The 27,945-nt window shown below is 39.2% G+C and overlaps 2 protein-coding genes across 4 annotated transcripts in view; one reads left to right on the top strand and one right to left on the bottom strand.

Annotated features, from left to right (window-relative positions):
• The first annotated feature begins 358 nt into the window (after positions 1-358).
• Positions 359-21,672, top strand: METTL3 (methyltransferase 3, N6-adenosine-methyltransferase complex catalytic subunit). Its single transcript, XM_021004370.2, has 12 exons — positions 359-605; positions 16,876-17,093; positions 17,181-17,585; positions 18,066-18,241; positions 18,932-19,148; positions 19,371-19,558; positions 19,740-19,778; positions 19,941-20,049; positions 20,185-20,250; positions 20,375-20,487; positions 21,199-21,331; positions 21,539-21,672. The coding sequence occupies exons 1-11, from the start codon at positions 506-508 to the stop codon at positions 21,308-21,310; spliced, it is 1,743 nt and encodes a 580-aa protein (XP_020860029.1). The 5' UTR covers positions 359-505; the 3' UTR covers positions 21,311-21,331; positions 21,539-21,672.
• A 236-nt stretch (positions 21,673-21,908) lies between these two features.
• Positions 21,909-27,945, bottom strand: part of TOX4 (TOX high mobility group box family member 4) — a 29,359-nt gene continuing 23,322 nt past the window's right edge. For 2 of the 3 annotated variants that reach the window (XM_021004297.2, XM_021004158.2), the window contains 6 exons: positions 27,537-27,797; positions 26,973-27,200; positions 25,480-25,560; positions 24,278-25,063; positions 23,215-23,378; positions 21,909-22,353 (listed from right to left, as the gene is read on the bottom strand). In XM_021004297.2, the coding sequence (XP_020859956.1) occupies positions 22,293-22,353; positions 23,215-23,378; positions 24,278-25,063; positions 25,480-25,560; positions 26,973-27,200; positions 27,537-27,797 (1,581 nt within the window). In that variant the 3' untranslated portion in view covers positions 21,909-22,292. The remainder of the gene's footprint in view (positions 22,354-23,214; positions 23,379-24,277; positions 25,064-25,479; positions 25,561-26,972; positions 27,201-27,536; positions 27,798-27,945) is intronic. The other variant, XM_021004224.2, reaches the window with a different exon arrangement.

A 27,945-nucleotide genomic window follows, 5' to 3' on the forward strand; every position in this document is an offset into this window, starting at 1 on the left:
CAGTTTCCTCATCTGTAAAATTAGGGGGTTTTACAAGATGATCTCTAAAGTCCACTCCAGCTTTAGATCCTCTCACCCTATAATCTGCTGTCTTAATGAGTTAACTAACATGGCCCCCTTTTCTGCTAACTTCCAACATGTCGGCACATGTGTCTATAATCAACATGGCCGTCCTCCTGCCAACTACCAACATGGTTATTTCGGCTTCACGTTGCCAGTACCCACTGATGCTTGCGGCATTTTACGCCGCCAAAAAGGAAAAATGGTAGCTTTTTTACCCATAATGAATATGGTTTCCGTTTCGGCTTCAACGTAAGGGCGGAAGCGGAAATGGCGCAGCACCCAGGTGCCTCTCCAGCCAGCCTCTTCCTGTTTGGTACAAAGTGTCCATGTGAAGTTTTTGCACCGCCCTCCCGGTGTCGGTGGCCCTGGCCCTGGTCGGGGAGGAGGTGCAAGGGCAGCTGCAGCTTCGTCGCTCTTTTTCCCGGGACGTGGGGAGGCGAAGATGTCCGACACATGGAGCTCTATCCAGGCGCACAAGAAGCAGCTGGACTCCCTGCGGGAGAGGCTGCAGCGGCGGCGGAAACAGGACTCGGGGCACCTCGGTGAGGAGCGGGCGTGGAAGGGGGAAGACGCAGCGGGCCATCCTGGGCTAAGGGTCCCAGGTCGGGCGGGGCGGAGGAGGAAGGGGGCACAGAGGGGTCAAGGCTCGGCGTCCCCTCAAAGCGCTCCTCAGGGATCGATCCCCTCTGGCATCCTCGGGTTCCCAGTCGAGTGTCACCTAAGCAGTGAGCTGACGCGCCGAGCGCCCGCCAACGGGTCCTCGATCCTTTTATTATTTTAAACAGCGCTAATCATTAGGGAGTTTTTCTTAGTATCAAGCTGAAAAATGCTTCTGCACCTTCTTTCTACTCATGGCTCCTGGCTCTGCTGTCTCAGGCCAAGCAGTCCAGTTAATCTCTAGTTAGAGAGATTAGAAATCTCTCTAAACTTTCCACTGCTTGACAACCTTCCAGGTATATGAAGACAGTTATGCTGCAAAACGCCCCCCCCATCAGCGAATCTTTTTTCCTCTGCCGTGTTTTTCAGTCCTTTCATCATCTTAGTTGTCTTTTCAGTACACGCTACAGGAGGTAGGAGATGGTCTGCCCTAGTCCCGTAGAAAGTTCACATACCCAACACTCCAACTCATATGATTTCAGCCCAATTTTTAAAGATCCGACGCCGGTAAAATCTAACTCCGATGCATTTGTTCTTGCTATATGGAATGATACACTGTTATGTAGGTGAGAGGGGAAGATACTACTTCCAAGGAAATTGAAATGTAACTGTGTCTTGTCAGTGTTGGAAGGAGAAGGTTAGGTTACGGGATGCAAGGGATCTTTGATTCCAGTAAAGTGGTGCATGGATTGATTAATGTGAGAACCACTATTACAGAATTGAACATTGTTTATTCCTATTGAGCTTTCAGCAATTTTGACTCTGGGCCTCTTTCTGAGGTAACTTGGTAGCTGGATAGAGGACTGAGTTCAAGTCATGAAGTGTTAAGTTCAAATCCAGCTTCAAATATTTTACTAGCTGTGTGATCCTGGGCAAGTCACTTAACCACTCTTTGCCTCAGTTTCCTTCACTGTAAAGTAAGAATAATAACAGCATCTATTCGAATACTGTGTTTAGCATAGTGCCTGGCACATAGTAGGTTATTCCTTTCCCCTCCCCTCCCTTTTCTAAACCCTTTCCATTTTCTGCATACTGTGTCTATGTGGTTTTGATTTTGTTTTTAATTGTTCTGTTTTATATTTACTTATACAAATACAGTAATTTTTGATAATAACTAAGAAACTGCATGGCATAATGTATAGAGATCTAGACTTGAAGTCAGAATACTTGGGTTCCAACCCTGCCTCTAACATATAGAAGCTGTGTGACCATTAATCTTTTTGGTCTTCAGTTTCCTAATCTACAAAATGAAGTTAATAATGCCATTTGTGGGACGCAGGTGATATATTGTTTTATGTATTTAGCAAAATTTTAAAGATCTTTAGAAATGTCAGATATGTACATATATGTCCAAGCAACATGCTGTGTGAATGTCATATTTGTATAAATGAGTTCACACAGTATGTTCATGTTTATTATGTATGTTGTGTACATATATAATACATATTGATCAGCTTGGCTAAATGGTAGAGTACTGGAATAGAATCAGGGCAACATGAGTTCAAATACTACCATACTATCAGACACTTGCTACCTGTGGACCCCAGGCAAGTCATTTAACTTCCTCACTACTTCACTTTCTTCATCTTTAAAATGTAGATAACACCACTAGAAAAGGCAGTGTGATGTAGTACCTGAAGTGCTGTTCTTGAAGTCCCAGTATATCTGGGTTTGGATCCTAATGCAGCTACTCACTTGTTGTGTGATCCTGAAGAAGTCATTTCATCTCTTCAGTCTTCACTTTCCTCAGACATTTATTAGCTAAACAAGTCTCTAATCCTCAATTTCCTCATCTTTAAAATTTGATGATAGCAATAATAGCACCTACCTTACAGGATTGTTGTGAAGTTCAGATAAAATAATATATGTAAAGCATTTTGCAATACTTAAATTGCTGTATAAATGCTAGCTATCATTATCCGGTGATGTTTTTGTCCATGTCTTCCCATAAATACTCCACAGAAGGCCTTCCTCTAAGGCTTTTGACATAGCATGGATACTAATGTAGCTCGAAAGCTGTCTGTTTATCCCTCATTTTTTTCTTTAACATTTTAAAATTTTTTATTGATAAATTTTGTTTCATCATATTATACAAGTCCACATTTACAATTTATTCCTTTACAGTGTTTAATCCTCAAAAACAGTATGTAAAATAGTATAAAAAGGATGTTTGAGTATAGACTGATAGATTTAGAGTTGGAAAGAACTCAGAGGATTCTTCTTCATTTTACAAAAAAAGGAGACTGAGGGCAAGAGGTGTGAAGTGCCTTGCCCAAGGTCACACACAGCTAGTAAGGAGCAGACCTGGGATTCAAACTGAGGTCCTCTGGCTCTGAATACATTCCTCTCTCTAACCGTATTACATTGATAGTACATAAAACCTCACACTAGCAGTTTCTTGTTTATTAAAAGAAAGAAAGGACCAGTGCTTTTGTCAATCAGCAGGTGTTTTTGTTTTTTATTGTGAGGCAGTTGGGGTTAAGTGACTTGCCCAGAGTGACACAGCTAGTGAGTATTATGTGTCTGAGGCTGGATTTGAACTCAGGTCCTCCTGTCTCCAAGGCTAGTGCTCTATTAGCAAGTATTTTTGAAGAATCTACTGTGTGCCAGGCACCTTGCTAAGGGCTAGGGATATGAAGAAAGTTTAAAAAAAAAAAGCAGTCCTCTGCCCTCAAGGAGCTCAGGGTCTGTTGAGGAAGACAACATGTAAATGACTGTATGAACAAGATATGTACACGATAAACTGGAGATTTGAGGGAAGCACTAACATTAAAAGGGATTGGAAAAGGCTTCTCATAGAAGATGGAATTTTAGCTGGGACTTGAAGAAAGCCAGAAGCCAGAGATGAGAAGGGAAAGAGTTCCGGGCATGATGGGAAAGGAGCTATGCGTATTTGTTACAAGAAATTTCTTTTCACCCCATCCCAACCCCCCACCCCCTGTGGGATGGATGGAGGAGAGGGAAACAAATGGATTTTTTTTTAATAGAAAGATAGCAGGATGCTACAGATTGAAATGTTGCATGAACATTCAGATAAGGCCACTCACCACATTGTTAGTTTTACTTAACTGTTTTACTTTTTCCAAAAGATCTCTCACAAAGTGGGAATAATCTGTAAATGTAGGTAATGTAAAAACAAAATACATCAACAAAACTTTGAATTTAAAAGAAAAAGAGAATATACAGAGTCAAAGATAGTGTCTTGTTTGAGGAATATCAAGAAGGTCAGTGTCACTGGATTGCATGGTTTGTGGAAGGGAGTAAAACTAAGACTGGACTAGGTTATAAAGGGTTTTAAAAGCCAAACAGAGGATTTTATATTTGATCCTGAAGAGTTTATTGAATAAATTTAATAAGATAGTTCCAACATTATCCGTTGTTTTTTATCTGAGTTTTGTTTCCTGTTTGTTCCCATTCTCATCACATTGTTGTAGTAATTGCTCACGTTCTTCCTTTGGTTTGGCTGTCTTTGTTCTACATCTTTTCATATAGGTCTGTTTACCCAGCCTGAAACCCTTTCCTAAACTACAGCCTTACATTACCATGTGTCTGTTGGGCATGTCTATCTGGAGGCCCTGTGGGTATTTCAAATTCAATATGGCTGGAAGAGGATTTATTATAAACTTTCTAATTAACTACCCCTCCTTCAAACTTTACTATTTCTGATGAAGAATCACTAAATTCCCAGTTATCCAGGTTTGAAACCTTGGAATCATCTTTGATACTTTTTTCTTCCTCCTTGCTCATCTCCACTGAGTTACCAAGTTTTGCCAATTCTACTTCCACAACATCTCTTATATCAGTCCCCTTCTCTGCCACTGGACTTCAATGACTCAGGAAGAAAGAGTGAGGCTGACAACTTCGCACAACTCTTAGAACGAACAACAGTGACCGCCATAGTTCAGACCTCCATCACCTTTCATCTGGACTATTACAATAGCTTGCTAATTGGTTTCCTGTTTCCAGTCTCTTCATCCTTCACATAGCTACCAAAATTGATATCTAAAACACAGATCGGATCCTGTCATTCCCATACTAAAAAATCCTCAATAAAAATCTTTAATCATTAAAATCCAAATTTCCCAGCCAGGCATTTAAAGCCATCTAAAATATAGCTTCTACATCCTTTTCCAAGCTTATTTCCTATTCCTCCTCTGCATGTACTCTTCATTCCAGTCAAACTGTTCTATGTACATGAGTGACTATTCTAATACCTTGCCTTTGTACAGTTGGTCCCCTGTGGGTACTTCTTCCCCATTTCTACCTTAAAGAGACCTGTTTTCTTCAGAGCATAGCTCAAGTGCTGTCTCCTGAGGCCTTTTCTGATCCATCCCCCTCTTAAAATTACTCTGTTTATATCTTCTATTTACTTATTGTGTGTGCACATTTTATCCACAAACTGGAGAGGAAGCCCTTTTTATCTTTATATTTCTAGCACCTAGCCTGGTGCCTTATATATATATTAGATATCGATAAATATTTGTTGTATTGGCCTTTCTGTATTTCTTTAAATTCTTCATATTCGTTGTTCCTTATGGTGCAGTCCCCTACTGTCACTATGTGACTGACTCAGTCCATTCTCTCATTCAGGATAATGTCTTTTTAAACCACTTCTTGCACTCAGACCATGATTGGTAACGTGCTATAGCTTGGTTATGCCATGATGTATCTCTCCACTGCCTATTGAATACTATGCCATTTTGATTTTTCAAAAACTGTGGCATTCCATGGCTTTCAAGCATGTAGCATCAGTGGGAAAATGTTTTTTTTTTATAATCGGGGTACAAGATTAGTGATTCCCCTGTCCTCGATGGAGAAAACAGTTTGTTGAGATTTTTTTAATCAGTGCATTTGCAAAAAGACTCCTACACACCAACATTTTTTTCTGAGGATGAAGTGGTGGAGAAATTCTACAAAGAACTTGATAAAACTCTCCAAATCAATTCAGCATGCTACTTAGTGACTAAAGTGAAAGGCTAGCAAAAGATAAAGAGAAGTATATGTGAAAGTATAGTCCAGGAGAAAGAAATTAGAGGGGTCAAAGACTTGTAACTATAGAAGGGTCACACCTCTAGATCTTGAATACTTCAGGAAAAGAATTGGTAGGCATCAGATATGGCAAAAATGAAATTTCCTGCATTTTAACAGATAGGAAAAGACTTATTGATTTAGATATTATCCTGAGTCATTTATCTGCATACAGTCAGACCATAGAATTGTCAGAGCGAAGACCCGAATTGGTAAGGAGCAGCAGCAGAAGAAATAAAAATGAGGAAAAGATATGGCACACAACTGAAATAATTTAAACAAATTATTGGAAATTTTAAAATGAGAAGTAAACAACAGAATTGACATCAATATTAACTTTGATAATTTTATCCCAAAGTGTAAACCAGTGTAAATTAATTGCCCCAAGAAAATCAAAAGAGCGGCAGAAAGCAAACATGTAACTTAATTACAGAATGGAAAGAGATGGCTGCCAAAATTAACGCCAAATTAGGATACAAATCTGTCCTTCATCTTACGAAGAAGAATGATGATGAATGATTATAAGCAGTATCATTTTATAAAATAAAAAGCAGTGATATGTAAAAACAGTTTAGAGAAAGCTCAACAAGATATCCAGCTAACCAAAGTCATTCTAAAGGTATTCAAGAATAAAAATGGAGGATTACCCCCCAACATGGAAAAGTCATTGATAAATGCATTAAATGATATTGGCAACTAAGGCTGATTCTCATAAAAAGTACTTGGAGCTGTCAGATGGTTCAACATCAGAATTTTTTTATGGAAATAGAATTAAGCATTACCATCTGACTTGTAGATGAAACCACCTGTATGTGCTGGCTTGCCCAATAGAATGTGAGCTCTTTGAGAACAGCAACTCTCTTATTTTTCTATTATGTCCCCAGTGCTTACCAAAGTACTTTGTAAACAGTAAGCTTTTAATAAATGCCTCTCAATGTATTCAAAAACATCATTCTGTATATCATTTGTGTTGAGTAGTAAGCTACTGAAAACCATTTCTTTGAATTTAAGCCTCTGATGTCCTGGACAAGATCAGTAGTTTGAAAACATTTTCTAAGTTATGCTCTATATAATCATTATTGTTCTTTCCAACACATCACAGCCCTTGTTGATGTGGGATGTGCATACACAAATTGAACTGGCTGCTATGACCATAATTAGGATCATAAACTTTAGCGAGTTTATAGTAAGATTATCTAGTCCAACATGCTCATTTTAGAGATGAACAAAGTCAGACTTTGAGGGTTTCAAGTAGTTCCTCCAAGGTCACATGGGAAGTAAATAGAATGAATTTTCTAAACTAGTTCCTCAGACTCTCACCTAGTCAATATTCTTGTTATTACATTGAAGCTTTCTCCTTTGAAAGAATCTAAAGAGAATGTTGCAAAATTACCAACAAAAAAAGAAGAAAAAAAACAAGCTTGGTCCCAAAGAAAAGACATGAGAAGACACACCCTCCTACTCCTTTGCATATGTGAGAGATCCCCAAGTGTATTGCCTGTAATGTCAGGTTTTTCTGATGTGTTGATTGATTTTTCTGAAATTTTTTCTTCTTTTTCTTAAAAATTTCTATTATAGGATATGGCTTTCTGAAGGGGGGAAATTTAGGTACTGCAAAAAAAAATATTAGTAACATTTATTTTTAAAAGAAATATGTTAATTTTTGCATGCATTTATAATCTGACCCTCCTACTACTCCCCCATTAAAAAAAAAAAGAAAAGAAAAGAAAAAACAAAACTTGGATGGTAAACATGCATAGTTCCCACAATACAAATTTCCACATTGGCCATACTTGAAAATATATGTTTCTCTCTGCATTTTAAATTCATCACTTCTTTGGCAGGAGGTGACTATTGTGTTTCATCTTCATTCTTCTGGATTCATTGAATTGATGAGAGTTCTAAAATCTTTCAAAGTTGTTTTGAGATAGGATACTGATAGACTCAGACCCCCTTCCTTCCCACATTTTTTCATTATTAATCTTGATATTCTTGACCTTGTGTTGCAGTAATTGGTTTTTTTTTTTAAGAGTCTGTCGATAGGAAAGAACTGGAAACAAAGAAGATGACGATCAGTTAGGGAGTAACTATACACATTGTATATGTAATGGAGCATTACTGTATCATAAGAAATAATGAATAGGAAGAGTTCAGAAAAGCATAGAATGACTCATGAAGGAGTACAGAGTGAAGCACAATATACATAATGACTGATAATATAAATATAAATAGAACGAAAACTGAAAGTAAATACTATATTTATAACAATCAAACTCTGGCTCCAGAAATAGTTAAGAAATGTCACTTCCTTCCCTTCATCGAAGATATTTTGACTGTGGGTGTGAAATATGACACATACTATCAAAATATGGTTTTTATGTGTTGGTTACTTTTTCTGAACTGTTTTTTTTTAACTTTTTATTACAAGGGGAGGATTCCTTGGGAAGGAAAGGAGGAATATGTTGAGAAATGGAGGCGTTAGAGAAACAAAGGCATCAATACAAATAAGACAAAGAAAAGGCAGGAGAGGGAGAGGAGAGAGAGAGGGAAGAGAAAAGACAGATTAAGGAGAGAAAAGGAGAGGCCTCAGAAAATTTGAAAACCATTACCCCTGCAGTTAGTTGTCCAACCTGTAGAGCTGGTTCCTTAGTGCATTTATCATGGACAGACTGGACAGCAAATTTGGCCCAGAATCAAATAGGAGGAGAGTAAGCTGGATTGCCTTTCAGAAATTGTGCAGTGCTTTTAGTGACTCCAAGCTTTTCCCTCAAAAAAGGGCCTATCTTTTTAATATCAGTATTCTTCATGGTGCTGTTGTGTTTGCATTCCCACCACTTAGCACAGTGCCAGGCACGTAGTAAGCACTATTAAATGCTCATTGACGGACTGTTTATATGACTGGCTGTCATGGAATACCAGTGTCTGAAGAATTAAATCTGCAGATCACCCAAAGGGCAATAGAGAAGGAGGGGCCTGTTGTGGTGTGTGTAGGGCAGGGTCGGGGAGGGAGTAGTACTGTTTGAAGGTAGAGGTGCCATGAGTAGGCTGCAATGTGTTCCCAGTAAAGAATTGACCAAAAGAAACAATGAAAAGGATATATTCAGAGATAGATAGATATATATAAACAGAAAAGGAAGTAGGCTAGTCATGTATTGAGAGCGAAATAATCAGTGGATATCTAGTCAGAAGATGGAAGTTTCCTTACTTCCAGCACGCTGAGGATTTATGGGAAGATGTGAACACAAGGATGAAAAAGCATGAGTGGATTAGTTTGCTGTTGAAAGCAGTACTTATATAACCTTTAAAGTATGTGTACTTTTAACTTACTAATAAAGATGCTATGCAGGTAATCAGAAGCTTTAATAAATTTTAAATTCTCTACATGATCTGTTTCCTTATAATAGAAGGAAATAAAATTGGTCCAACATAACATTTTTATAGTCTTACAAACTGTCATGCTTGCCTAGTAGAACTAAATACTGAGAAACAGGTAGGATCATAAAATCCTAAATTTAGATAAGAAAGAAATCCTAACTTTGGATATCTAGTGCAACTCCTTATTTTACAGATGAGGAAACTGAGATCCTAGCAGGTGAAATAATTTGTCCAAGCTCAGACAACCAAAGTCTTTAACTGCAAATACTGTGCTCTTTCTACTACCACAAAAATTCACTTGGCTCACAGACAAAAGCATTATGACCCTTGACCTGCCCAGATATCCTTTCTTTTGAAAACTGTCTAAGCTCCCCATATGAATGAAATTAATGAGGTAGGAGCTTTTTTTCTAAGTATTATCTTAGTAAATCTTTTGAAATAAAATAATTATCTTTTGATGGAAATCTGCATTTCATTTTAAAGATAGAAAACAATATCTTTTGCTTTATTATTATCCTAGATTAAAAGGCCCTCTTTGCCCTATATGCTTACTATATAACATAAATACCTATCCATTTATTTCAGATATATATGTATATATTTATTTATATGCTTGCATTTATTTATTTATTTACTGGCTTATTAGATTTCCAGTATTTACATTTTTGTTCTGAACCTGTTGTTTTGCCGATTTAACTAATTTTGTTGGACTTCTTAGCACATCAAAAGGGTGTTGGTGTTGTTTTACTGCAATCTTGGTGTAAAAAATAAGCACAAACATAATTTAATGGTGTTAGTTAATCTTGGCAAAGTGTTAATTGTTAGGTTAAAAATAGGAATTATTCGACCAGTGAGTCACATATGGACAATCAGATGTTTAGATGAATGAAATTAATTTATTAATAGAGTGTTATTAGCCAATTGTTAAGAATTATTACATGAATATACATAAAATCAGAAAAGAAGTACCTTCTTTCCTTGAGTCCTGAATGCAAATAAAGGAAACAGGAGAGATAATAACTTTCTAATTCCTATGCAGAATTCTGTGAGGATAATACAAATTAAGATAGTGGTACTGAAATAAATGATGGGTAAGATTTGCAAAGGGAAAAGTTTGACAACAAATTTTCAGTGTTGCTGGTTGGGATGGTTCTCTTGGATTCTTGTTTACATCAGGAAGTAATGACTAATTTGTAAAGAGCACTTTGATTCTCATATTAACTAATACAAATCAAAAAAGTGTTGGAGAAAGAAATACACTAATAATTCGTGTTTCTAAAATGAAATCAAATTAGTTTATGGTATCAACAGGATATATAAGAAATTATTTTTAATAGAACATTTTAAACTCATTGACATTCAAGATAAAATCAAAATTAATGGGTTTTTTTTAGTAATGCAAGTTAAGACTCAGAAAATATCTGATTATAGTGCTTAAAGTATATTTGTGGGTAGAATAGTTTTATAAATGTTTTTAAGTCAAATAACATCTCTAAAGAATTGGGTAGTATCTTCAATCAGTAGAGCAGCCAACATGAAGGGATCATTCAGTGGGTTTCATCTAAGTTAAAAGAGCCATCATCCAGCCAAGTTTACATGTGGGATTGCATGTTTTGAATTTGGTAATAATAGATGTCATGGGAAAGTCAGAAGAGGTTACTCCTCTCTTTTGAATCTTTAGATTCCTGTGCTTCATTCTTATGAGAGTCACATACAAAGAATGGATATTTGGCAGGAAAATAAGGTGGTGTTTCACAGCTGCAGCTTTTAGAAAAGTGTTTAAAGAATCATTATTTGTGACAGTTTGAGTAGACTATTCCCACACAGGATTTGGGGTTAGATAACAGTTAAAAGGATAGGACACTCAAGAACTCACTATGTAGTTTTGAGATCATGATATACAGCTCAGTTTTTTCTAACAATTTTTAGATCATTTATATCATTTTTGAATTTCTTACACCCAAGTAACATGATTGTACTATAGACTCAGGGAAGGGTTTCAGAAACAATGAAAATACTATAAGTTGGGTCAAGACATTAGAAATTTTCCTGAGTAAGCATAAGTCTCCATTTCCTACATGACTTAATGTCAAGGACATCAATGTTATGTTAGAAGTTCTCTTCTCAAAGTATGAATGCACATTAAGAAAAATACTGTCTAGATAAAATGTGACCTGCCTGTGACATCAAATGAAAATTTCAGAATGGCCATAATGTCATATTGGACCCAGTTATTCAAGATCAATTTAAAATCCTCCACCCCCACCACAGATGGAATCATCTGGACATTTCGATGTGACTAGAAACATTAATCACATCAGCACTAATATACCAAATTTAGTTTTTTAAAATAAATTTCCTTTTGTATTACTTCCCCTGCCAAAGAACTATCACCTATAAGAAAAAAAAAATTTAAAGGAAGAAGAGGGAAATTTTTAGCAAAATTGATATTATATACAGTGTTTCATGCCCTAGAACAGCCACAGGACACTCCTTTCTGAGAAAGGAAGAGGAAATGGCAGCAGGGATTGCCTTCTCATATTTTTTCTTTGGGGTCAAGCATCTTCAATTATGAATAGCCTCACGACTTTCATTTCAAGTTTCATTTATTTTGTGATGGTTCTACATTGTTGTATTGTTTTCCAGGCTCTGCTTATTTGACTTTGCATCAATTCATATAAGTCTTTGCCTTTTTGTATTTGTTATATTCATCATTTTTTTTGGCAATACAATAATATTTCATTACATTCATGTACCACAATTTGTTTAGCCATTAGCCAAACAATGGATACTTGTCTTGTTTTCAGTTCTTTGCTACCGCAAAAGGTGCTCTTATTTTTCAGCAGCCTCCTTGGGATATATACCTAGGGTTGGACTCTCTGTATGGATAATTTTTTAGCCAATTTATGGGCATAATGGCTTTCCAGAGTGGTTATGTTAATTCACAGCTCTGCCAGCAATTCATTTCTGTGCCTGTCTTTATACAATTCCTCCAACGTTTGGTATTCCCATCTTTTGTCATCTGTGCCAGTTTGCTAGATGTAAGGTGAAACCTCGGGGTCATAGTTTTAAGAAATCCTTGTGATCTAACAAGTTAGACTGAGAAAGAACTCAAATAGGAAGGTAGACTTTCTGAAAGTTTTTTGTCTTTTTGGACAGAGGGGTTTATTTAAAATACATTTTTATTGACATCTTTTGTTTTTAAAATCTCCTACATCTCCTGTCGTCTCCACCCTGCTCCATCTTCCATATAACAGATTTTTTTAAAAGAAAAGCTTATGGGGAGGGGGTGGAGAATTGGCAAAAAACTGATCAATACATTGAAAAAAATCTGGCAAAACATGTAGTGGTTCGATATCTGTGTATCATTCCTCAGCAGGACCTCTGCAAACAAGTAGGAAAAACTGTCTCCTGTGTCTTCAGGGCCATGCTTGTTCTTTATATTTTGCAGCATTCATTTTCAGCTGTATTGTGGTGATTCTTTCCATTTACATTGTTGTAATCATCGTATAAGTATTTTTTTTCTTGGCTGTGCTTATCTCATTTAGCATCACTTCGTGTATTTCTAAGCTTTTTATTCATGTTTCTTATTTCTTATAGCACAGTAATATTCCATTACGTGAATTTTATTCAAAAATTGTCACAACAATTTCATTTGTTTTTATTAATATCTTTTTGGTTTTTGTCACCTTCATTTCTGAATGTCGTTTTTTCTCCTACCTTACTCTGGCAGCCCTCCTTTGTAACAAATGTTACTGAGGAAAAGGGTGGGGAGGGGGGGCAGTATAGTTCAGCAAAACCAGCCAACTCTTTCATTAATTGTGTTTGACTATTTATGCAGTATTCCACACTGATAGACCTTCACCTCTTCAAAGAAGAGGGGTAGGTGCATTTTTCTTAACTCTGTAATCCCTGGCTTCCTTCAAGACTCAACTCAAATTTTACCTTTTGAAGGAGGCCTTTCCTAGTCTCATTAGCTGCTAGTGTCTTCCCATACAAGGTTACCTTGTGGCTGCTTTGTATGGCTTAGGTATATTTATATGTGTACATCTTAACTCCTCCATTAGAATGTAAACTTCTTCAAGGGAAGAATTGTTTCATATTTGTCTCTGAATCCCTAGAGTCTAGGCCCATAGTAGATAATAAATGTTTACTGGTTGATTGTTTGATTGAATTCTCCAGAGCTAAGCTTGGTGAATGAATCAACAAGCATTTATTAAATAGCTACTGTGTGGCAGGCACTGTACTGAAAATAAAAAAGTGAACATGAAATAGACTCTGCTCTCAACGAGCTTACATTCTGATGGGGAGAAAACATGTACATATGTAAGTACATGCAGAATATATGCAAAATAAATACAGGGTAACTTTTGGAAGGTAATGCAATAGCAGCTGGGGCAGGAGAGATGTGGGAATGCAGGTTAGGAAAGGCTTTCCTATAGCAAATGATACTTGAATTGACACTTGAAGGAAACCAGGGATTCCAAGAGGCAGAAATGAAGAGGGATTGCTCTGGTTATCATGATTACATGAGTTGTAATAACTTAGTGCCTCACTTTTTAAAACATTACAAACAGCATTTTCTCAGTTTTTTGACCTTTACTTTGGTTTAGATTCAGTTGTGCAAGGAAAAACCAGTCTGTTTCTTAGCCTAGTTTTTATACATTATGGGAGAGAAAAAGGGTTCAGTTTCATGCATACATTATGCATTGTTCTATTTTACAAGAATTAAACCATGATGACATTATAGTCAGAAGCAAAATTGTGGAAATTAACAACTGTTTACTCTTACCAGTTATAGGAAAATGAAATTCTGCTTACCAAAGAGCATGATCATATTTGAGATGTAGCACTATCAGCAGAATATCTTGTATATCTGAGCTGCTTCCCTTTAATTAAATTTTCAAATTTCACTCAAATAAATTCGATAATAATGAAAATCTCTGAATAACCGAAAGTTTTGTCATCTTCATCTGATAGTCCAAATTTTAGTATGACAAAAAAAAAAGATCTTTGGAGCCCACTGTAATGAGATTGCATCTGTGTTACTTTACAGCAATACATACCAGTAAGAGTCTTATACAGAGTACTCCTTACTTTGTTTAGATCTAAGTCAGTCAGCAAGCATTTAGTAAGAACCTATCAGGAGCCAGGCATTATGCTTAGTCATTGGGAGTAAAAATGCAAATTTACAACTATCCCTGCCCTCTAGGAACTTGGAGGATATGGGATGTTCATAGATACACATACACATACACAAATACGAAGTGGTTGGGGAGGTGGGCATTAACAACTGGGTGAAACCAGAAGGGCCTCCTGGAGGTGACAGTTGAGCTGAGCCTTGAAGGGACCTTGAGGTTCTAGAAGGAGGAGTTGAGGAGTGAAAACATTCCAGATATGAATGGGACAGCTCGTGCAAAGGCACAGAAACAGGAGGTAGAATGGAATGTATGGAGAACGGGAGGTAGTTCAGTTTAGCTGGAGGTATCATGCATGAGAGGAATAGTGGGTAAATAGGCTAGGGAGATAAGCTGGAGCCAGATGAGGGAAAGGGCTTTAAATACCAAGGGAGTTTGTATTTTATCTTAAAGGCAATGGAGAGCAACTGAAGTTTCTTAAGGAAGGGAAGGACAATCAGACTTGTACTTTAGGACAATCAGTTTGGCAGCTTTTTGGAGGAAGACTTGAAAGAGGTTAATATCAGGAAGACCAATTAGGAAGTTATTAATTATCCAAATGGAAAGTGGTGAGGTATCTACAAGACTGGATAGGTGATTTGGTGGAGTGGGGGTGGGATGGAGATTAGTGAGAAGAAAGAGATAAGGATGATTCCTTGGTTGCAAACCTAGTTGACTAGAATGATGGTGCTCTTGACAGAAATTGGGAAGTTAGGAGGAATGGTAGGTGTGAGGGGAAAGATTATGAGTTTTGTTTTAAACATATTAAGTTTGAGGTGCTTATGGGACACCCACATAGAATGTCAAGTAGGCAGTTAGAAGTGCAAGGCTGGAGCTCGGGAGAGAAATTAGGGCTGAATATATAGATTTGAGAGTCACCTACATAGCTGCATAAAGGGGAACTGATGAGATCACTCAGAGTATGTAGAGGGGCAGCTAGGTGGCACAGTGGATAGACCCACCGGCCCTGAAGTCAGAAGGATCTGAGCTCAGATCCAGCCTCACAAGCTGTGTGACTCTGGGCAAGTCACTTAACCCCAGTTGCCTCATACATAAAAAAAAATTTCAAAAAAAAAAAGTATGTAGAAGGAAGAAAAGAAGAACCAGGACAGCCCTGAGGTATACTTGGTTAGTGACCCTGCAAAGGAGACTGAGAAGAATTAGGTAGACAGGTAAGAAGAGAACCACAACAAAGCAGTGCCATTAAAACCTGAGCAAAGAATAATCCATAAGGAGAAGGTGGTCAGCAATATACAATGCTAGTGATATCAAGAAGGATGAGCACTGAGAAATTTATTGGATTTAGCAATAAATAGTATTGGTGACCTTGGAGAGGGCAGTTTCAGTTAATGGTGAGTACAGAAATCAGATTATTAGGAGCTGAGAAGTAAGTGAGATGTGAGAAAGTGGAGGCAGCTTTTTTAGAATTTGAATATGAAAGGGAATGAGAGAACAAAAGGAATGGTGAGTTCTGGTAAATCGATTTTGTTTCTAAGGGTGGATGAGGTCTGAGCATATTTATAGGCAACTGGGAAGGAGCCAGTGGATAAGGAGAGGCTGAACATCAGAGTGAGTGGAGGATAATGGAAGGGGCAAACTACCATTCATTGATTTGTCCTTGATCTCCTCCCCCTCCCAGGAAGAAAGGCGACATTGGCAAAGAGAAGGACCACCTTATTCTTCAAGACTATAGCAAAGAAGAGAATGGGAAGTGATGTTGCAGTGATTTGAATTGTAGAATTGGGGAGGAGGAAGACTCTCCATTGATTGTTTCAATTTTTTTTGTGTATAAAGTATAAGGCAGAGTCATTTCCTGGGATTTGGCTGGGAGAAGGGGGAGAATGTTTGAGAAAAAATTTGGAGCATCTGCTGTGGAATGCGATAGTGAAGAGTTAAAGGGGGTCACAGCCCAGTAGAGATTGGATAGCATACTGAAGAGGAATAGGGAAGAAGTGATAGAGAAAGAGAAGTACCAAACTCACATACAGGAAGCATTCTTGGAGATTTAGTGGGCTTCAGGAAAATTTTGTTTCATTTCCATTTTAATTAGATAATAATACATAAGGCAGAATAGTCCATTTCAGATGAACCTCCTGAAAGTCTTCCCTTATGACAGTGACCATGGCACCGGGAAAATTTGTTCTTTCTAACCCAAGAAGGTAGCCTAGCCCTAGCTTTTAGGAACTTTTTGTCATCTTCAGACTGCTGTTTAATGCCATCTATATCAAAAGGCGACCCTAACGGTAAAAAGTGGAGAAATTTACATCTAAGTATTGTGCCTTAGTTAGTTTATTAACTTTGATGTGGAGTTTTGAAGAAGACTTATGTAGGGAACTCACGAGACCATCCTGGGAAAGAGATTAGGAAGCTTAGTGACTGTTCCATGAAAGCCAAAAGAAGGAAAGGCCAACCTAATAGACCTGGTTAGAGAATCTGCTTGGCATGAGGAAAGGTTATTGCTGGGGAAGCTGAGTTTAGACTTACTTTAAAATACCCAGTGTGGCCAGTGGTTGTATTATTCTCAGTCCTTCCATGTTCTTCTCTTTAGCCCTCCTTCCTGTTTCCTTTCTTACAGATCCTCGGAACCCAGAAGCAGTGCTGTCACCAACCTTTCGAAGTGACAGTCCAGTACCCATGACACCCACCTCAAGTGGCCCTAAACCCAGCACTGCTTCAGGAACTCCAGAGCTCGCCACAGACCCTGAGCTGGAGAAGAAGTTATTACACCACCTCTCAGACCTGGCGCTGACACTACCCACTGATGCTGTGTCCATCCGCCTTGCTATCTCTACGGTAATGACATCTATGTGACAGAGGGCTGGGATCTCCCACTTTCCCTTTTCTTCAGCTCATAGCCAGTGTCTTGTTGCCCCTCCCCAGCCAGATGCCCCTGCAACACAAGATGGGGTGGAAAGCCTTCTGCAGAAGTTTGCAGCACAAGAGTTGATTGAAGTAAAGCGAGGCCTTCTTCAAGATGATGCGCACCCCACCCTGGTGACCTATGCTGACCATTCCAAACTCTCAGCCATGATGGGGGCTGTGTCAGAGAAGAAGGGCCTTGGGGAAGTGACAGGGGCCAGCACAGGGCAGAAGCGGCGAGCGGAGCAAGACCCCACCACAGCTACTACATTTACCAGCTCCTCAACCTCTGGTCTGGCCTCCTCAACCTCAGAGCCAGCCAAAGAGCCAGCCAAAAAATCACGGAAACATGCTGCTTCTGATGTGGACCTGGAAATTGAGAGTCTCTTGAATCAGCAGTCTACCAAGGAGCAACAGAGCAAGAAGGTTAGGAATGGAAGTGGTGGCAGTAGGAAAACCTGAATAAAGAATAATTAAGGTGGTGAAGAATATATGTGGATAAGTGTTAACAGGTAGCCAGAAAAAAAAAAGTGGGAGAATAGGAATGGGGAAGATTCAGGGAAATGGATCATAGGATCATAAATTAGAGAGTGAGAATGGGCAAAGGGAATGATTGTTTTTTGTTTTGTTTTAATTTCTGGGTAAAGGACAGTCTAAGTGATTAAAACAAGAAGTCAATAATTTTTGTGTTCTAGTTTGAGCCGAAATGCCATCCTACAGGCCAGGGCTGTGTAGGCCTTAGATAAGTATTCTTTGTTCTGCTCTATAGCAAGTCATACACTTTCCAGTTTGTCCTTACTTCTCCCAAGGGCCTTAATGGCAGGTAGAATATGTAAAGGTACTTATGAAGAAGCTGACAAGGTCTGCGTGGAGAACCTCTTAGGTTTCAGGCTTCTTTTGTTATAGGTGAGTCAGGAGATTTTGGAACTGCTAAATACAACAACAGCCAAGGAACAGTCCATTGTGGAGAAGTTCCGCTCTCGAGGACGGGCCCAGGTACAAGAGTTCTGTGACTATGGCACCAAAGAGGAGTGCATGAAGGCCAGCGATGCTGACCGGCCCTGCCGCAAGTTGCATTTCAGGTCCTTTTGAGAGGGAAAAGGGTGGGGTGGCCTCCTAGGAATAGGCATTTATTTCCTTTGGGCACAAGTCCTTTCCAGGACCGCTGGGGTTCTTCTCTTACCTTAGCATCTGGAATAGATGTTCCAAGGAGAATGAGAGGTCTTGCCTCCATACAAAGATATAGTCTTCCCTTGGAAGGAAATACTTGCTGCTATCCCAAATGGAACTAGAAGATAAAAGTGCCCCATTTTTATGATCTTTCTTCCTGGAACAAGAAGGCATTAGGGGTTTTCTAAATCCCACTGAATGTATACTTCTTTAAAAGGAGTATGACTTCAGGGGTGGGGATGGGGAGACAAGAAACCAGTACAAAGTCTGTTCCTGACTGGATTGTCTTTAAACTTTTCTAGTTTAAACACAGATGGTGTTTTCTTCCTGCCTTTGTGATAAAAAAGCTAACTTGGAGAGGAGTAAAACAGATATTTTCTACAGTTTCGATCATATCCTCTTATATTATTTGCAGTCATCCTTCTCCAAAGCTACTAGTGGTAGAGAAAGAAATTTTAATGAGAGTAAGTAGGACTGGATTTGCAAATCTTGTGAGAAAAGATTTGGTATCTGCAGTATACCAAATTTGTATCATAGAATCTGGTGCTGAGGTAGTTTACTTTCTTCTGGGCAGCTCTGAATTCTGATTTTATTTTCCACAGGCGAATCATCAATAAACATACAGATGAATCATTAGGTGACTGCTCCTTCCTCAACACCTGTTTCCACATGGACACTTGCAAGTATGTACATTATGAGATTGATGCCTGCATAGATGCTGAGGCCCCTGGCAGCTCGGACCACCCCCCTAGTCAGGAACTTGCCCTTACACAAGGTGTTGGTGCTGACTCCAGTGTGGATCGACTCTTCCCACCCCAGGTATCACTATTTACTCAGAGAAATCCTGAGCCCAATTCCAGAAGTGTTTATGTAGGAGAAAACCAAAGTTGTAGGAAGGGCAAAGCTGTAATAAGTTATTGTCCTACTTGTTAGGAATGGGGTAGTTATTTACAATGGGCTAGAAGGATAATTAAAGGTAAGGGATTGGAGATGAATTTTACTTTTGGAGGCAGGAAGATGACCAATTTATCTCCCACACAGTGGATCTGTTGTGATATCCGCTACTTGGATGTAAGCATCTTGGGGAAGTTCGCAGTGGTAATGGCTGACCCACCCTGGGATATTCACATGGAGTTGCCATATGGTACCCTAACAGATGATGAGATGCGGAGACTCAACATCCCAGTGCTTCAGGATGATGGCTTTCTCTTTCTCTGGGTCACAGGCAGGTATGCACATTCCAGTTTTAGGGATATGAAAGTAGAGTTATGGCATAAAAGTACTAAGTGGGAAAAGTAAGATCCTGGGTAGTAGTCTTCTTAGCTCTGCTATTAAACTTACAATGTTAACCCATCCTACCTGAACCTTGACTCACCCCATTCCTGTAATCCCCTTTTTTTCCCTCCCTAGAGCCATGGAGCTGGGCAGAGAATGTCTGAACCTCTGGGGGTGAGTAGTGATCAGTATGTTGTTTCTTGAGTGTTGTAACTCCATATCACTATCCCCAAGAATTTTCTAGTTTCCTTTTTTCCTATCACTTTTGTTGACAATACTGTCCTTGCAGAATTTGAAAGCCTAACTAGAATATATTTATTCTTTTATTTCTCATAGGTATGAACGGGTAGATGAGATTATCTGGGTGAAAACAAATCAGTTGCAACGTATCATCCGAACAGGGCGTACAGGCCATTGGCTTAACCATGGGAAGGAGCACTGTTTGGTATGTAGCTGTGGGAACTAGCTAATTAGATAGGATGAAAAGGGAACAATAGTTTGGTCTCTTGTTGAGGTATAGCGTGGTAGCAGAAGCTTCAGATATTATATATAATGCATTCTCTGTCTCTGTGGTGGGCAGGTTGGTGTCAAAGGAAATCCTCAAGGCTTCAACCGGGGCCTAGATTGTGAAGTGATTGTAGCTGAGGTAAGTACTTATATCCCCAAAACATTATGCATTTTCCTCTCTATGGTGAATTCTCATGCACTCTTCAGTATTTCACTGTAGAAATATTGTTAATTTAAAAGCAGTTATGACCCTTATTTTTCAGGTTCGCTCTACCAGCCACAAACCAGATGAAATCTATGGAATGATAGAGAGGCTGTCCCCTGGGACCCGCAAAATTGAGTTATTTGGACGACCACACAACGTACAGCCCAACTGGTAGGGCTCCCAGAAGCTAGCCTGAGATAACAGTCCCCTTAGATCATGGACCAAAAACTAGCATAGCTTCTTCCACTTCAATCTTCTCTCTTGTGCCTGAGACTGAATTGCCTTAGTCTTATTCTGCCCCCTTGTGGTTGTGAAGGATGTAGTCCCTTTAATGCTCAGAGGGGAGTTCAGTGCATCCCAAACCCCGAGAGTATAAACTACTCTACTGTACTAAACTACTTTCAATCACCATTTTCTAAAGGATGGCTAGTAGCAGCAACATAGTAACAAGAGATCTAGACCAACACTGGCATGTCATTTGTGCTGAAATGAGCACTTCTAACCTTTACACTCAAAAGTTATGTACACATATCTAAGCCTGCAGCCTACATGAGACCTAAGTTACATTTGTGTTAGCAAGTGGTCTGGGAATCTTGAGCAAAAAAAGGGAAAAAAAGGACCATATTCCCCTTGATTGTGACAGTTAAAGCAAGTGCTTGTGGATTAGATCAGGGGTTCTTAATCTTTGAGCTTGGTTTTTTTTTAAATATTTAATAGCATTATTCTCAGAAAGGGTCTGTTACACAATCACTTTTTAAACTCTTGGTCTAGACATAGACTCTGTGGTTCCTTCCAACTTCAGTTCTTTTATCACAAGATCAAAGTATTACAAAGTAAGTCCAGAGTTGTGCTAACTTCTTCATTGCTGCTTCTTATTTCCAGGATCACCCTTGGGAACCAACTTGATGGGATTCACCTACTTGACCCAGATGTGGTTGCCAGGTTCAAGCAACGGTATCCTGATGGCATTATCTCCAAACCTAAGAACATGTAGAAGTACTTCTTTCTGGGATAGGTAAGCAGCCATGAGGATGTCTGCTATAATTACTTCCCTGGACCCGAACAGACTTCTTTTGGGGAAAGGATGTCTTTTTAAATAAAATAGGACTGACTGTCAAATTCTATGTATGGGCTACAGCCATAATTAGTAACTAACCTCTGAACAGCTTACCCTAAAGCACATACCAGTTTTTACTCTACTCTTCTTTTTTTTTGTTTTCAGAATTGCAAGAAGTGAAAACGTACCACTGGATTACTTAATCTGGCCTTATTTAGAGGACGAAGAACAGTGTATTAGGATATGCAGGGCTGGTTTACCCTCTAACTTAAACAAGAATCTCCTCTCTTGGAAACACATGTAGACAAGCACTTTGTCTAACACTAGTGTTCATAGACCTCTAACAATTACATTTTTACTAGCAGAGGGCATCAATCTGACTTTTACTTATGACTTGAGATAACAAATCAGGTAAGGAGAGGTTGCCAATGCCTAAAATATTGTTTACAAATCACATGGGGGAGAAATGAATGTATAGAGACCATAGAGCCATGTTTCTTCTTGAGACATGAAAATCAATACAAATGTAAACATGTTGTTTTCCTCTGAGGTTCAGAGCTATATATTTTCTTTATTATTTTAATTATCTTTTAGGCAAGTCCTTCGAAAATTATACCAACAATTTTTTTCTTTAAAAGAATCAAATAACTCCCCTACCCCGACATCCCCATATTCTGTCTCACTCCCCCAACTCCTCTGCTGTCATCACTGGGCCCCCTGCTTGTACTTGAATGTATAAAGCAGCCCCAGATTTCAGCAAACATGGTGGCCCTCCTCCAAAGCCTGGCCCCTATCCAAGAAAAGAAAAGGGAAGAAGCACGGAGGGCCATTATTGACTGGAATCGAGCATCACCAGAAGCCCAGCTTGTGTTTCACGTACAGGCTGATAAGTTTTCACTGGCTTGGGAGATGGGATGGACTATTTCACAAACACCACTGTGCTTGAATTTCTGGATGCCACCCAGGCCAGGAATACATCCCTAAAGGGGGAGAGAAGGGAAAAAAAAATACCCAAAATTACATTACAAAATTCTCTCAAATTTTACCATGAAGGAATAAGATTCCAAGTAATTCCCCAACAGTGTGAGTCCCAATGAATATGCCCAAGAGATGCAGAGAATAGGCTTAAAAGTGAGAATCAAGGTACAGCAGAGCTCAGGACTACTATCCTCATTCTGCCATGCCAAAGAAGGTTTGAGACACAGAACTAGTATCTTTGGTACTGCTACTTACCTGATATAAGCTAGTATGAATTTACTCTATTAAGCTTTTATTTAAAGGTAAAGTGCTAAAGATTTCAAGGAAGTAAAGATTCTTTAAAAAGAGATAGTTGTGTATGAAATGTGCTCCTGATATTCTCATTCTAAACTGGCTTGCACATGTATGAGCCCAATATGTAGCCATTTTGCTGGAAATTTAGGTTCTGAATATATATTTCAACCTCTGGTATAGTGGAAAAAAACAGTGGCTATGAAGTCAGACAACCTGTGTTCAAATTCCCCCTGTGCAGCTTTCTTATTACCACCTGTGTGACTAAAATATTAATGTGTTAGTTGTAAACAAGTAGACCTGAAAACATTTTACATCTTAAGTAATAAATCAATAATAGTGCAGTTCCTGACAATTTTCAGCAAGGTATGCTGAAAAAATCACCTGAATTTAAGGTCAGCCTAGTAGGTACTATCTATGAGTAGTCTGATCCTGACATAATGGAGGTTAAGATCCAGGACCTTGAAAAGTTAACCTCATTTCTGGATGGTCCCTGTTTTGAATCAGGCCAAATAAGTTTTGTGATCTCTTCCCTAAGAAGTGAAAAGGACCTGAATAGCTGTTAAACTTACCTGCAGTGCTTCACTACACACTCATTGCTGCAGTATTCATTGTCCCAGTCCTTACTCACAACTGGAGGGTTCTCACAACCTGACCTCACACATCGTGGCTGAGGGGAGAGTGTCACAGGAGACCCAGTCACCAGCTCAACATCCATCTGAGAAGGAGATTCAACCTATAAAAAGGAAGATAGCCTTAGGAACTTAATTCCACCTGGATACAGGCTTTTGCTATAGGCATAAAGATTCAGGCATAAAGTAGTCCTACCGTTGCCATTTAAAGGTTCATATAACATCAATAAATATTGTGACAATTTAATTTGTAAACAAAATAGTAAATGGGGATTCCTAATTTCTCCCTCTTATTAGCACAATGTCATAGGAACTGTAATTCCCAAGTGGTTTCCTTTTCTTGTTCTTAATTCATATATGACCATCCCTTTTAGGGTTGGTTTTATAACCTCTACTCCTCTACTTTGACAAAAATCAGACCAAAAGGAAGACTAGGAAATCACTTCAAGTAAAACAGGCAGTTCACAGACATTGAGATACATGTCCTTGAGGAGGGAGTTATATATGAAATTTGTTCCTGATGTTCTTTCTAAACTGGCTGCTGAGCCACACCTGTGCTAAGTAGCTATTTTGATGGAAATTAGGACTATTCCTTTCAACCTCTAGTACAGTTGAAGTACCAGCTATTATAATAGTACACTAGCTATTGAATAAGAGGACTTGTGTTCAAATTCCACATCATGCACACTTAACTACCTATGTGACCTTGGACCACGGGTTCCTCATTTATAAAATGAGGTAGTTAGTTGTACTAAATGATCTCTGAGATCCCTTCAAGCTCCAGATCTATGCTCCTAAAATGAGTTCTGTACCCCGAGACTTTTCCCATGGAAAACTGGCATAATACACCTGGAGAAGAGAGACAGTCAATACCCTTGTGGTCCCTGCACAAAATACCTTTCAACTCAATTAATAGCAGCTTCAAATTCAGTTCACATTCTCCTTGAGTAAGGATCTGGTACACTCCCTACTACCAAGGGAAATACAGAGGGCATTGTCTCACCTCAGGTACAACATCTGTGATCATCTCAATTGGCTCAGGAGAAGTTGCCTCCACTGCATGGGGCTCAGGACTAGTGGTAACCGGCTGTTCAGGGCTACTCTCCAGAGCAGGTGGGACAGAAGCAGGCTGAATATGTAATGTAGGTGGAGGAACAATCTTGATCTGCAGAGGAGGCGGCTGTTGGAGGCTAAGACGAACCTTTTGCTGTGGGGGCTGCTGCATGGCCTGGAGTGGGGGAGGCTGCTGCAGAATGGTTACTTGTTGCTGAGTGGGTGGTTGAGGCATCTGTTGCAGTGGAGGGGGCTGCAGTCGAGGCGGAGGCAACTGCATAGAAGCAGCAGCAGCTGCTGCTGCCTGCAACACAGATCGGGTAACAATCTTGGCTTGTTGGCTCTGATCAATGGTAGACGTGCTGGTAGCTGCCTGGATTTGGCTTAACTGAAGCCCCTGGGAAGTCACCATTGTGGCTGGGATGACTGTGACCATGCCCCCTTGGGACATGGCAATAGAAGAAGTCAACTGGCTAGATGTCAACGTCTGTTTGGATATAATGATCTTGGTGATGCTGGTCTGGGCCCCTGTCCCACCAGATGTCTGGCTTGTCACATAGGATGACAGGGTGGATTTAACCACAATGGAAGAGGACAGGGAAGGGGGCTCTGTTGATGCTGATGCTGGTACTGGTGCTGGTGCTGGAGAGGCTGGCACAACAACTGTTGCAGCAGGAGAGGGGGGAGGAGTCTGCTGTGGTGTCACTGGATCCAATTCCATTGTCTCCACAGCAGTCTAGGAAGACAGAGGAAGACCAATAAGTGTAATCACATATCCTCATTACCTACCACAAGCATCTACTAAGAAAGGTATAAAAGAAATCAGAGGTGATTTCTTCTTCCAAATAAACTGTTAGAAGAAGAAATTGAACAGGATTAGAGCTAAAACTTTTCTGACAATCTCATGAACTAAAGCAGAAATAAAGCTCCTATGGGTCTCTAGAAGGGAAATACTAGGTATAGAAGAAAAAAAAAGCCTTTCCTCACTTTCCAGTAATACAAATTGATTCAACTACTTTTCATATTACAATTAGTTTTTTTTAAATATCTGCTAGGAAACATCTTACAAAAGATAATAGCTAATAAAGTTAGTCAAGTATCTCCAAGGGGTTTACTAACTTTAACTATATGGCCACCCTTTAATATTCTTACCTGACACACCTGATTGGCTTTATAAGCTGCCAAAGCCTTCAGATATTCCTTCTTGGCAGCTTCAGTTTTCCTTTTATATACCTGCAAGCAAAGAAGACATGCTAGTCAACAAGAAATAAGGGGAGAAATGGTCATGACAACATTATATTTACACAGCATTTTATATTTACAAAATGCTTCACTCTTTTTTTTTCTTAATACAAGTTGAAGAACCTAAGATGGAGAAGGTTAACTGCATTTTCTGTATTCATAGTAAATCAGTGTCCAAGCTGAGAAATGAACTTGTTTTACCTAGCAAGTGGGATAAATTGTTAAACACATAACTTTCCAATTATTATTAAATATCAATTTTACGTGTAGGAGAAACTGCAGCAAAGAAAGGCTAAGTAACTGTCCTAGTTGCTTATAGGGCTAAGAGGTTTTTACACTGATCCAGGCAAAACAGTAATGCATAAAGCCACAGGCCTTCATTACATATTATATACTCTACTATGTAATTACATATAGTATATTCTACTACCTACCTAGGGATTAGGGAAAGTAATGGGTAGGAAAGAAAAGACTTTGGGGCTTGGGAGTGTTGCAAGAATGCAATCAGGTCAAGTGTTGGAACTTGAGATGATCAGAACTTTAAGTATGGCAGAGAAAGGATGTGGGTCTACTGGTGAAGCTACCCTTCCTTGCACCTGGCACATCCAGTTCCATCAAGTTCTCTGCCTCTCCTCAGCACAAGGCTTCCCCATCTGGGGGATATTGAAGGGATGGGATATCCATTTCAGCTTTCTCCTCCAGGTGTCATAAGCAGGGAACAATCTTATAAGTTCCTACAAGCTCCTTATTGGGATGATTTCTAAAAAGCACAGTTGAGGATAAAGAAATAGGTAAAGTAACAAGGAGAAATATACAAGGGGATAGGAAGCATACAGGGGGATTCACTGATAATATCCACAACATTTTATTATCAGGGGACATTGACTACATCAGTGATACAGCATTTTAACTGCTAGAGATAAACCAAGAGTTAGAAGACAGGCTTTCTGGTCTTCAAATACATATGTAGGACAACTATGGTTGTGGAAAGTGCAATAATACAAACTGATTTTTGACACAGAAGTTTTAGGTTCAACTCTCAGGCCCACTAATCACTACTTACTAGCTCTGCAACCCTCAGTAAGTTATTTCACATCTCTGAGTATCAGTGTTCTCCTATGTAAAATGGTACAATTGTGCATTACCAACCCAATAGGGTTATGAGGATGAAACCAGAACTTAAATAAGCTCTTTGTAAAACAGAAATGCCAGTTATTATAATATGTGGTTGTGAAGTCTGGTAAAGATTTAGGTGAAGGATAATAGTGAACTCAGAGTTGACATTAAATAAATGATTGAAATGAATATGGAATAGATAAATATTTTGGAGTTTTCTTTTCCACTAGAAAACTTTGCTAACTTCTATTGTTCACTGATAACCCGTGCTCCTTACATCCCCTTACCTGTTTTTGCTCTTCTCCAAGACTGTCCCACATGGAGGCCACAATTTTTGAAACCTCCCCAAAAGTAGCATTGGGATTCTGTCCCTTGATGGCTGCCTGCGTGTCACGGAAGAACAAGGCATATGCTGAGACTGGTTTCTGGGGTTCATTGGGATCTTTCTTCTTCTTTTTCTTTGGAGTCTTCTGCTTTTTGCTTGACTCTACCACAATTGTCTTCTGACTCGGGAGCTGCAGAAAGGAAGGGGAAAGGGAAACGTTATGCCTTAGGAAGTAAAAAAAAAAAAAAAGACAACACATAATTTGAGGACCAGGAATAGGAAAGATGCTACCTAGCCATGTGGATATTTTCTAAAACTGCTCAAAATAAAAGCAAGTACAAAGCACACATAACAAGGAGAATGAGGGAATATTAACTGCAAAATTAGGGCCTTTGTATCCAGAAAACAGAAGAGATGGCCATACGGGAATGAAGGAAAATAACTGGGCTATATATATAGGAGGGTTACACTTGGACATTGCACTTGAATAAAATGAGAGTAGCAGTTCTGCCAAAGGAGGTCTCACCCGCCGGAAATCCTCAACGTCATCCTCATGAAGGGAGCTAGTAGGTGAAGGGGTGGTTGAAAGCCGATCCTCAGGTGACTGGGCAGATGGGAGGATAGTGCCACCCCCTAAACTCAAGCCAAGCTGAGAACTCAGCTCTGACTGGTCAATGGTGGTTAGTTGGCTGTGTCCCATCAAGCCAGATGACACATCTGTCATTGGTACGTCAATTGTGACAGGTGGGTTGGCACTATACTGAGTCCCTATAGAGTGGTCCAAGTCCTGAGAGGTAGATGAAAATAAATTTAGCCACTAAATGCTCCAGGTCCCACCCTCTTTCCCAGACTCATGACATGGTCATTGTAACCACATTGGCTCTTCCTTTTTATAACCTAATTCCCTCTGGGGAAACAACCTTTGACAGTTGTGT

The sequence above is a fragment of the Phascolarctos cinereus genome, unplaced genomic scaffold (genome assembly GCF_003287225.1).
Source record: "Phascolarctos cinereus isolate Bilbo 61053 unplaced genomic scaffold, phaCin_HiC Scaffold_3;HRSCAF=262, whole genome shotgun sequence".
NCBI classification, from domain to species: domain Eukaryota; kingdom Metazoa; phylum Chordata; class Mammalia; order Diprotodontia; family Phascolarctidae; genus Phascolarctos; species Phascolarctos cinereus.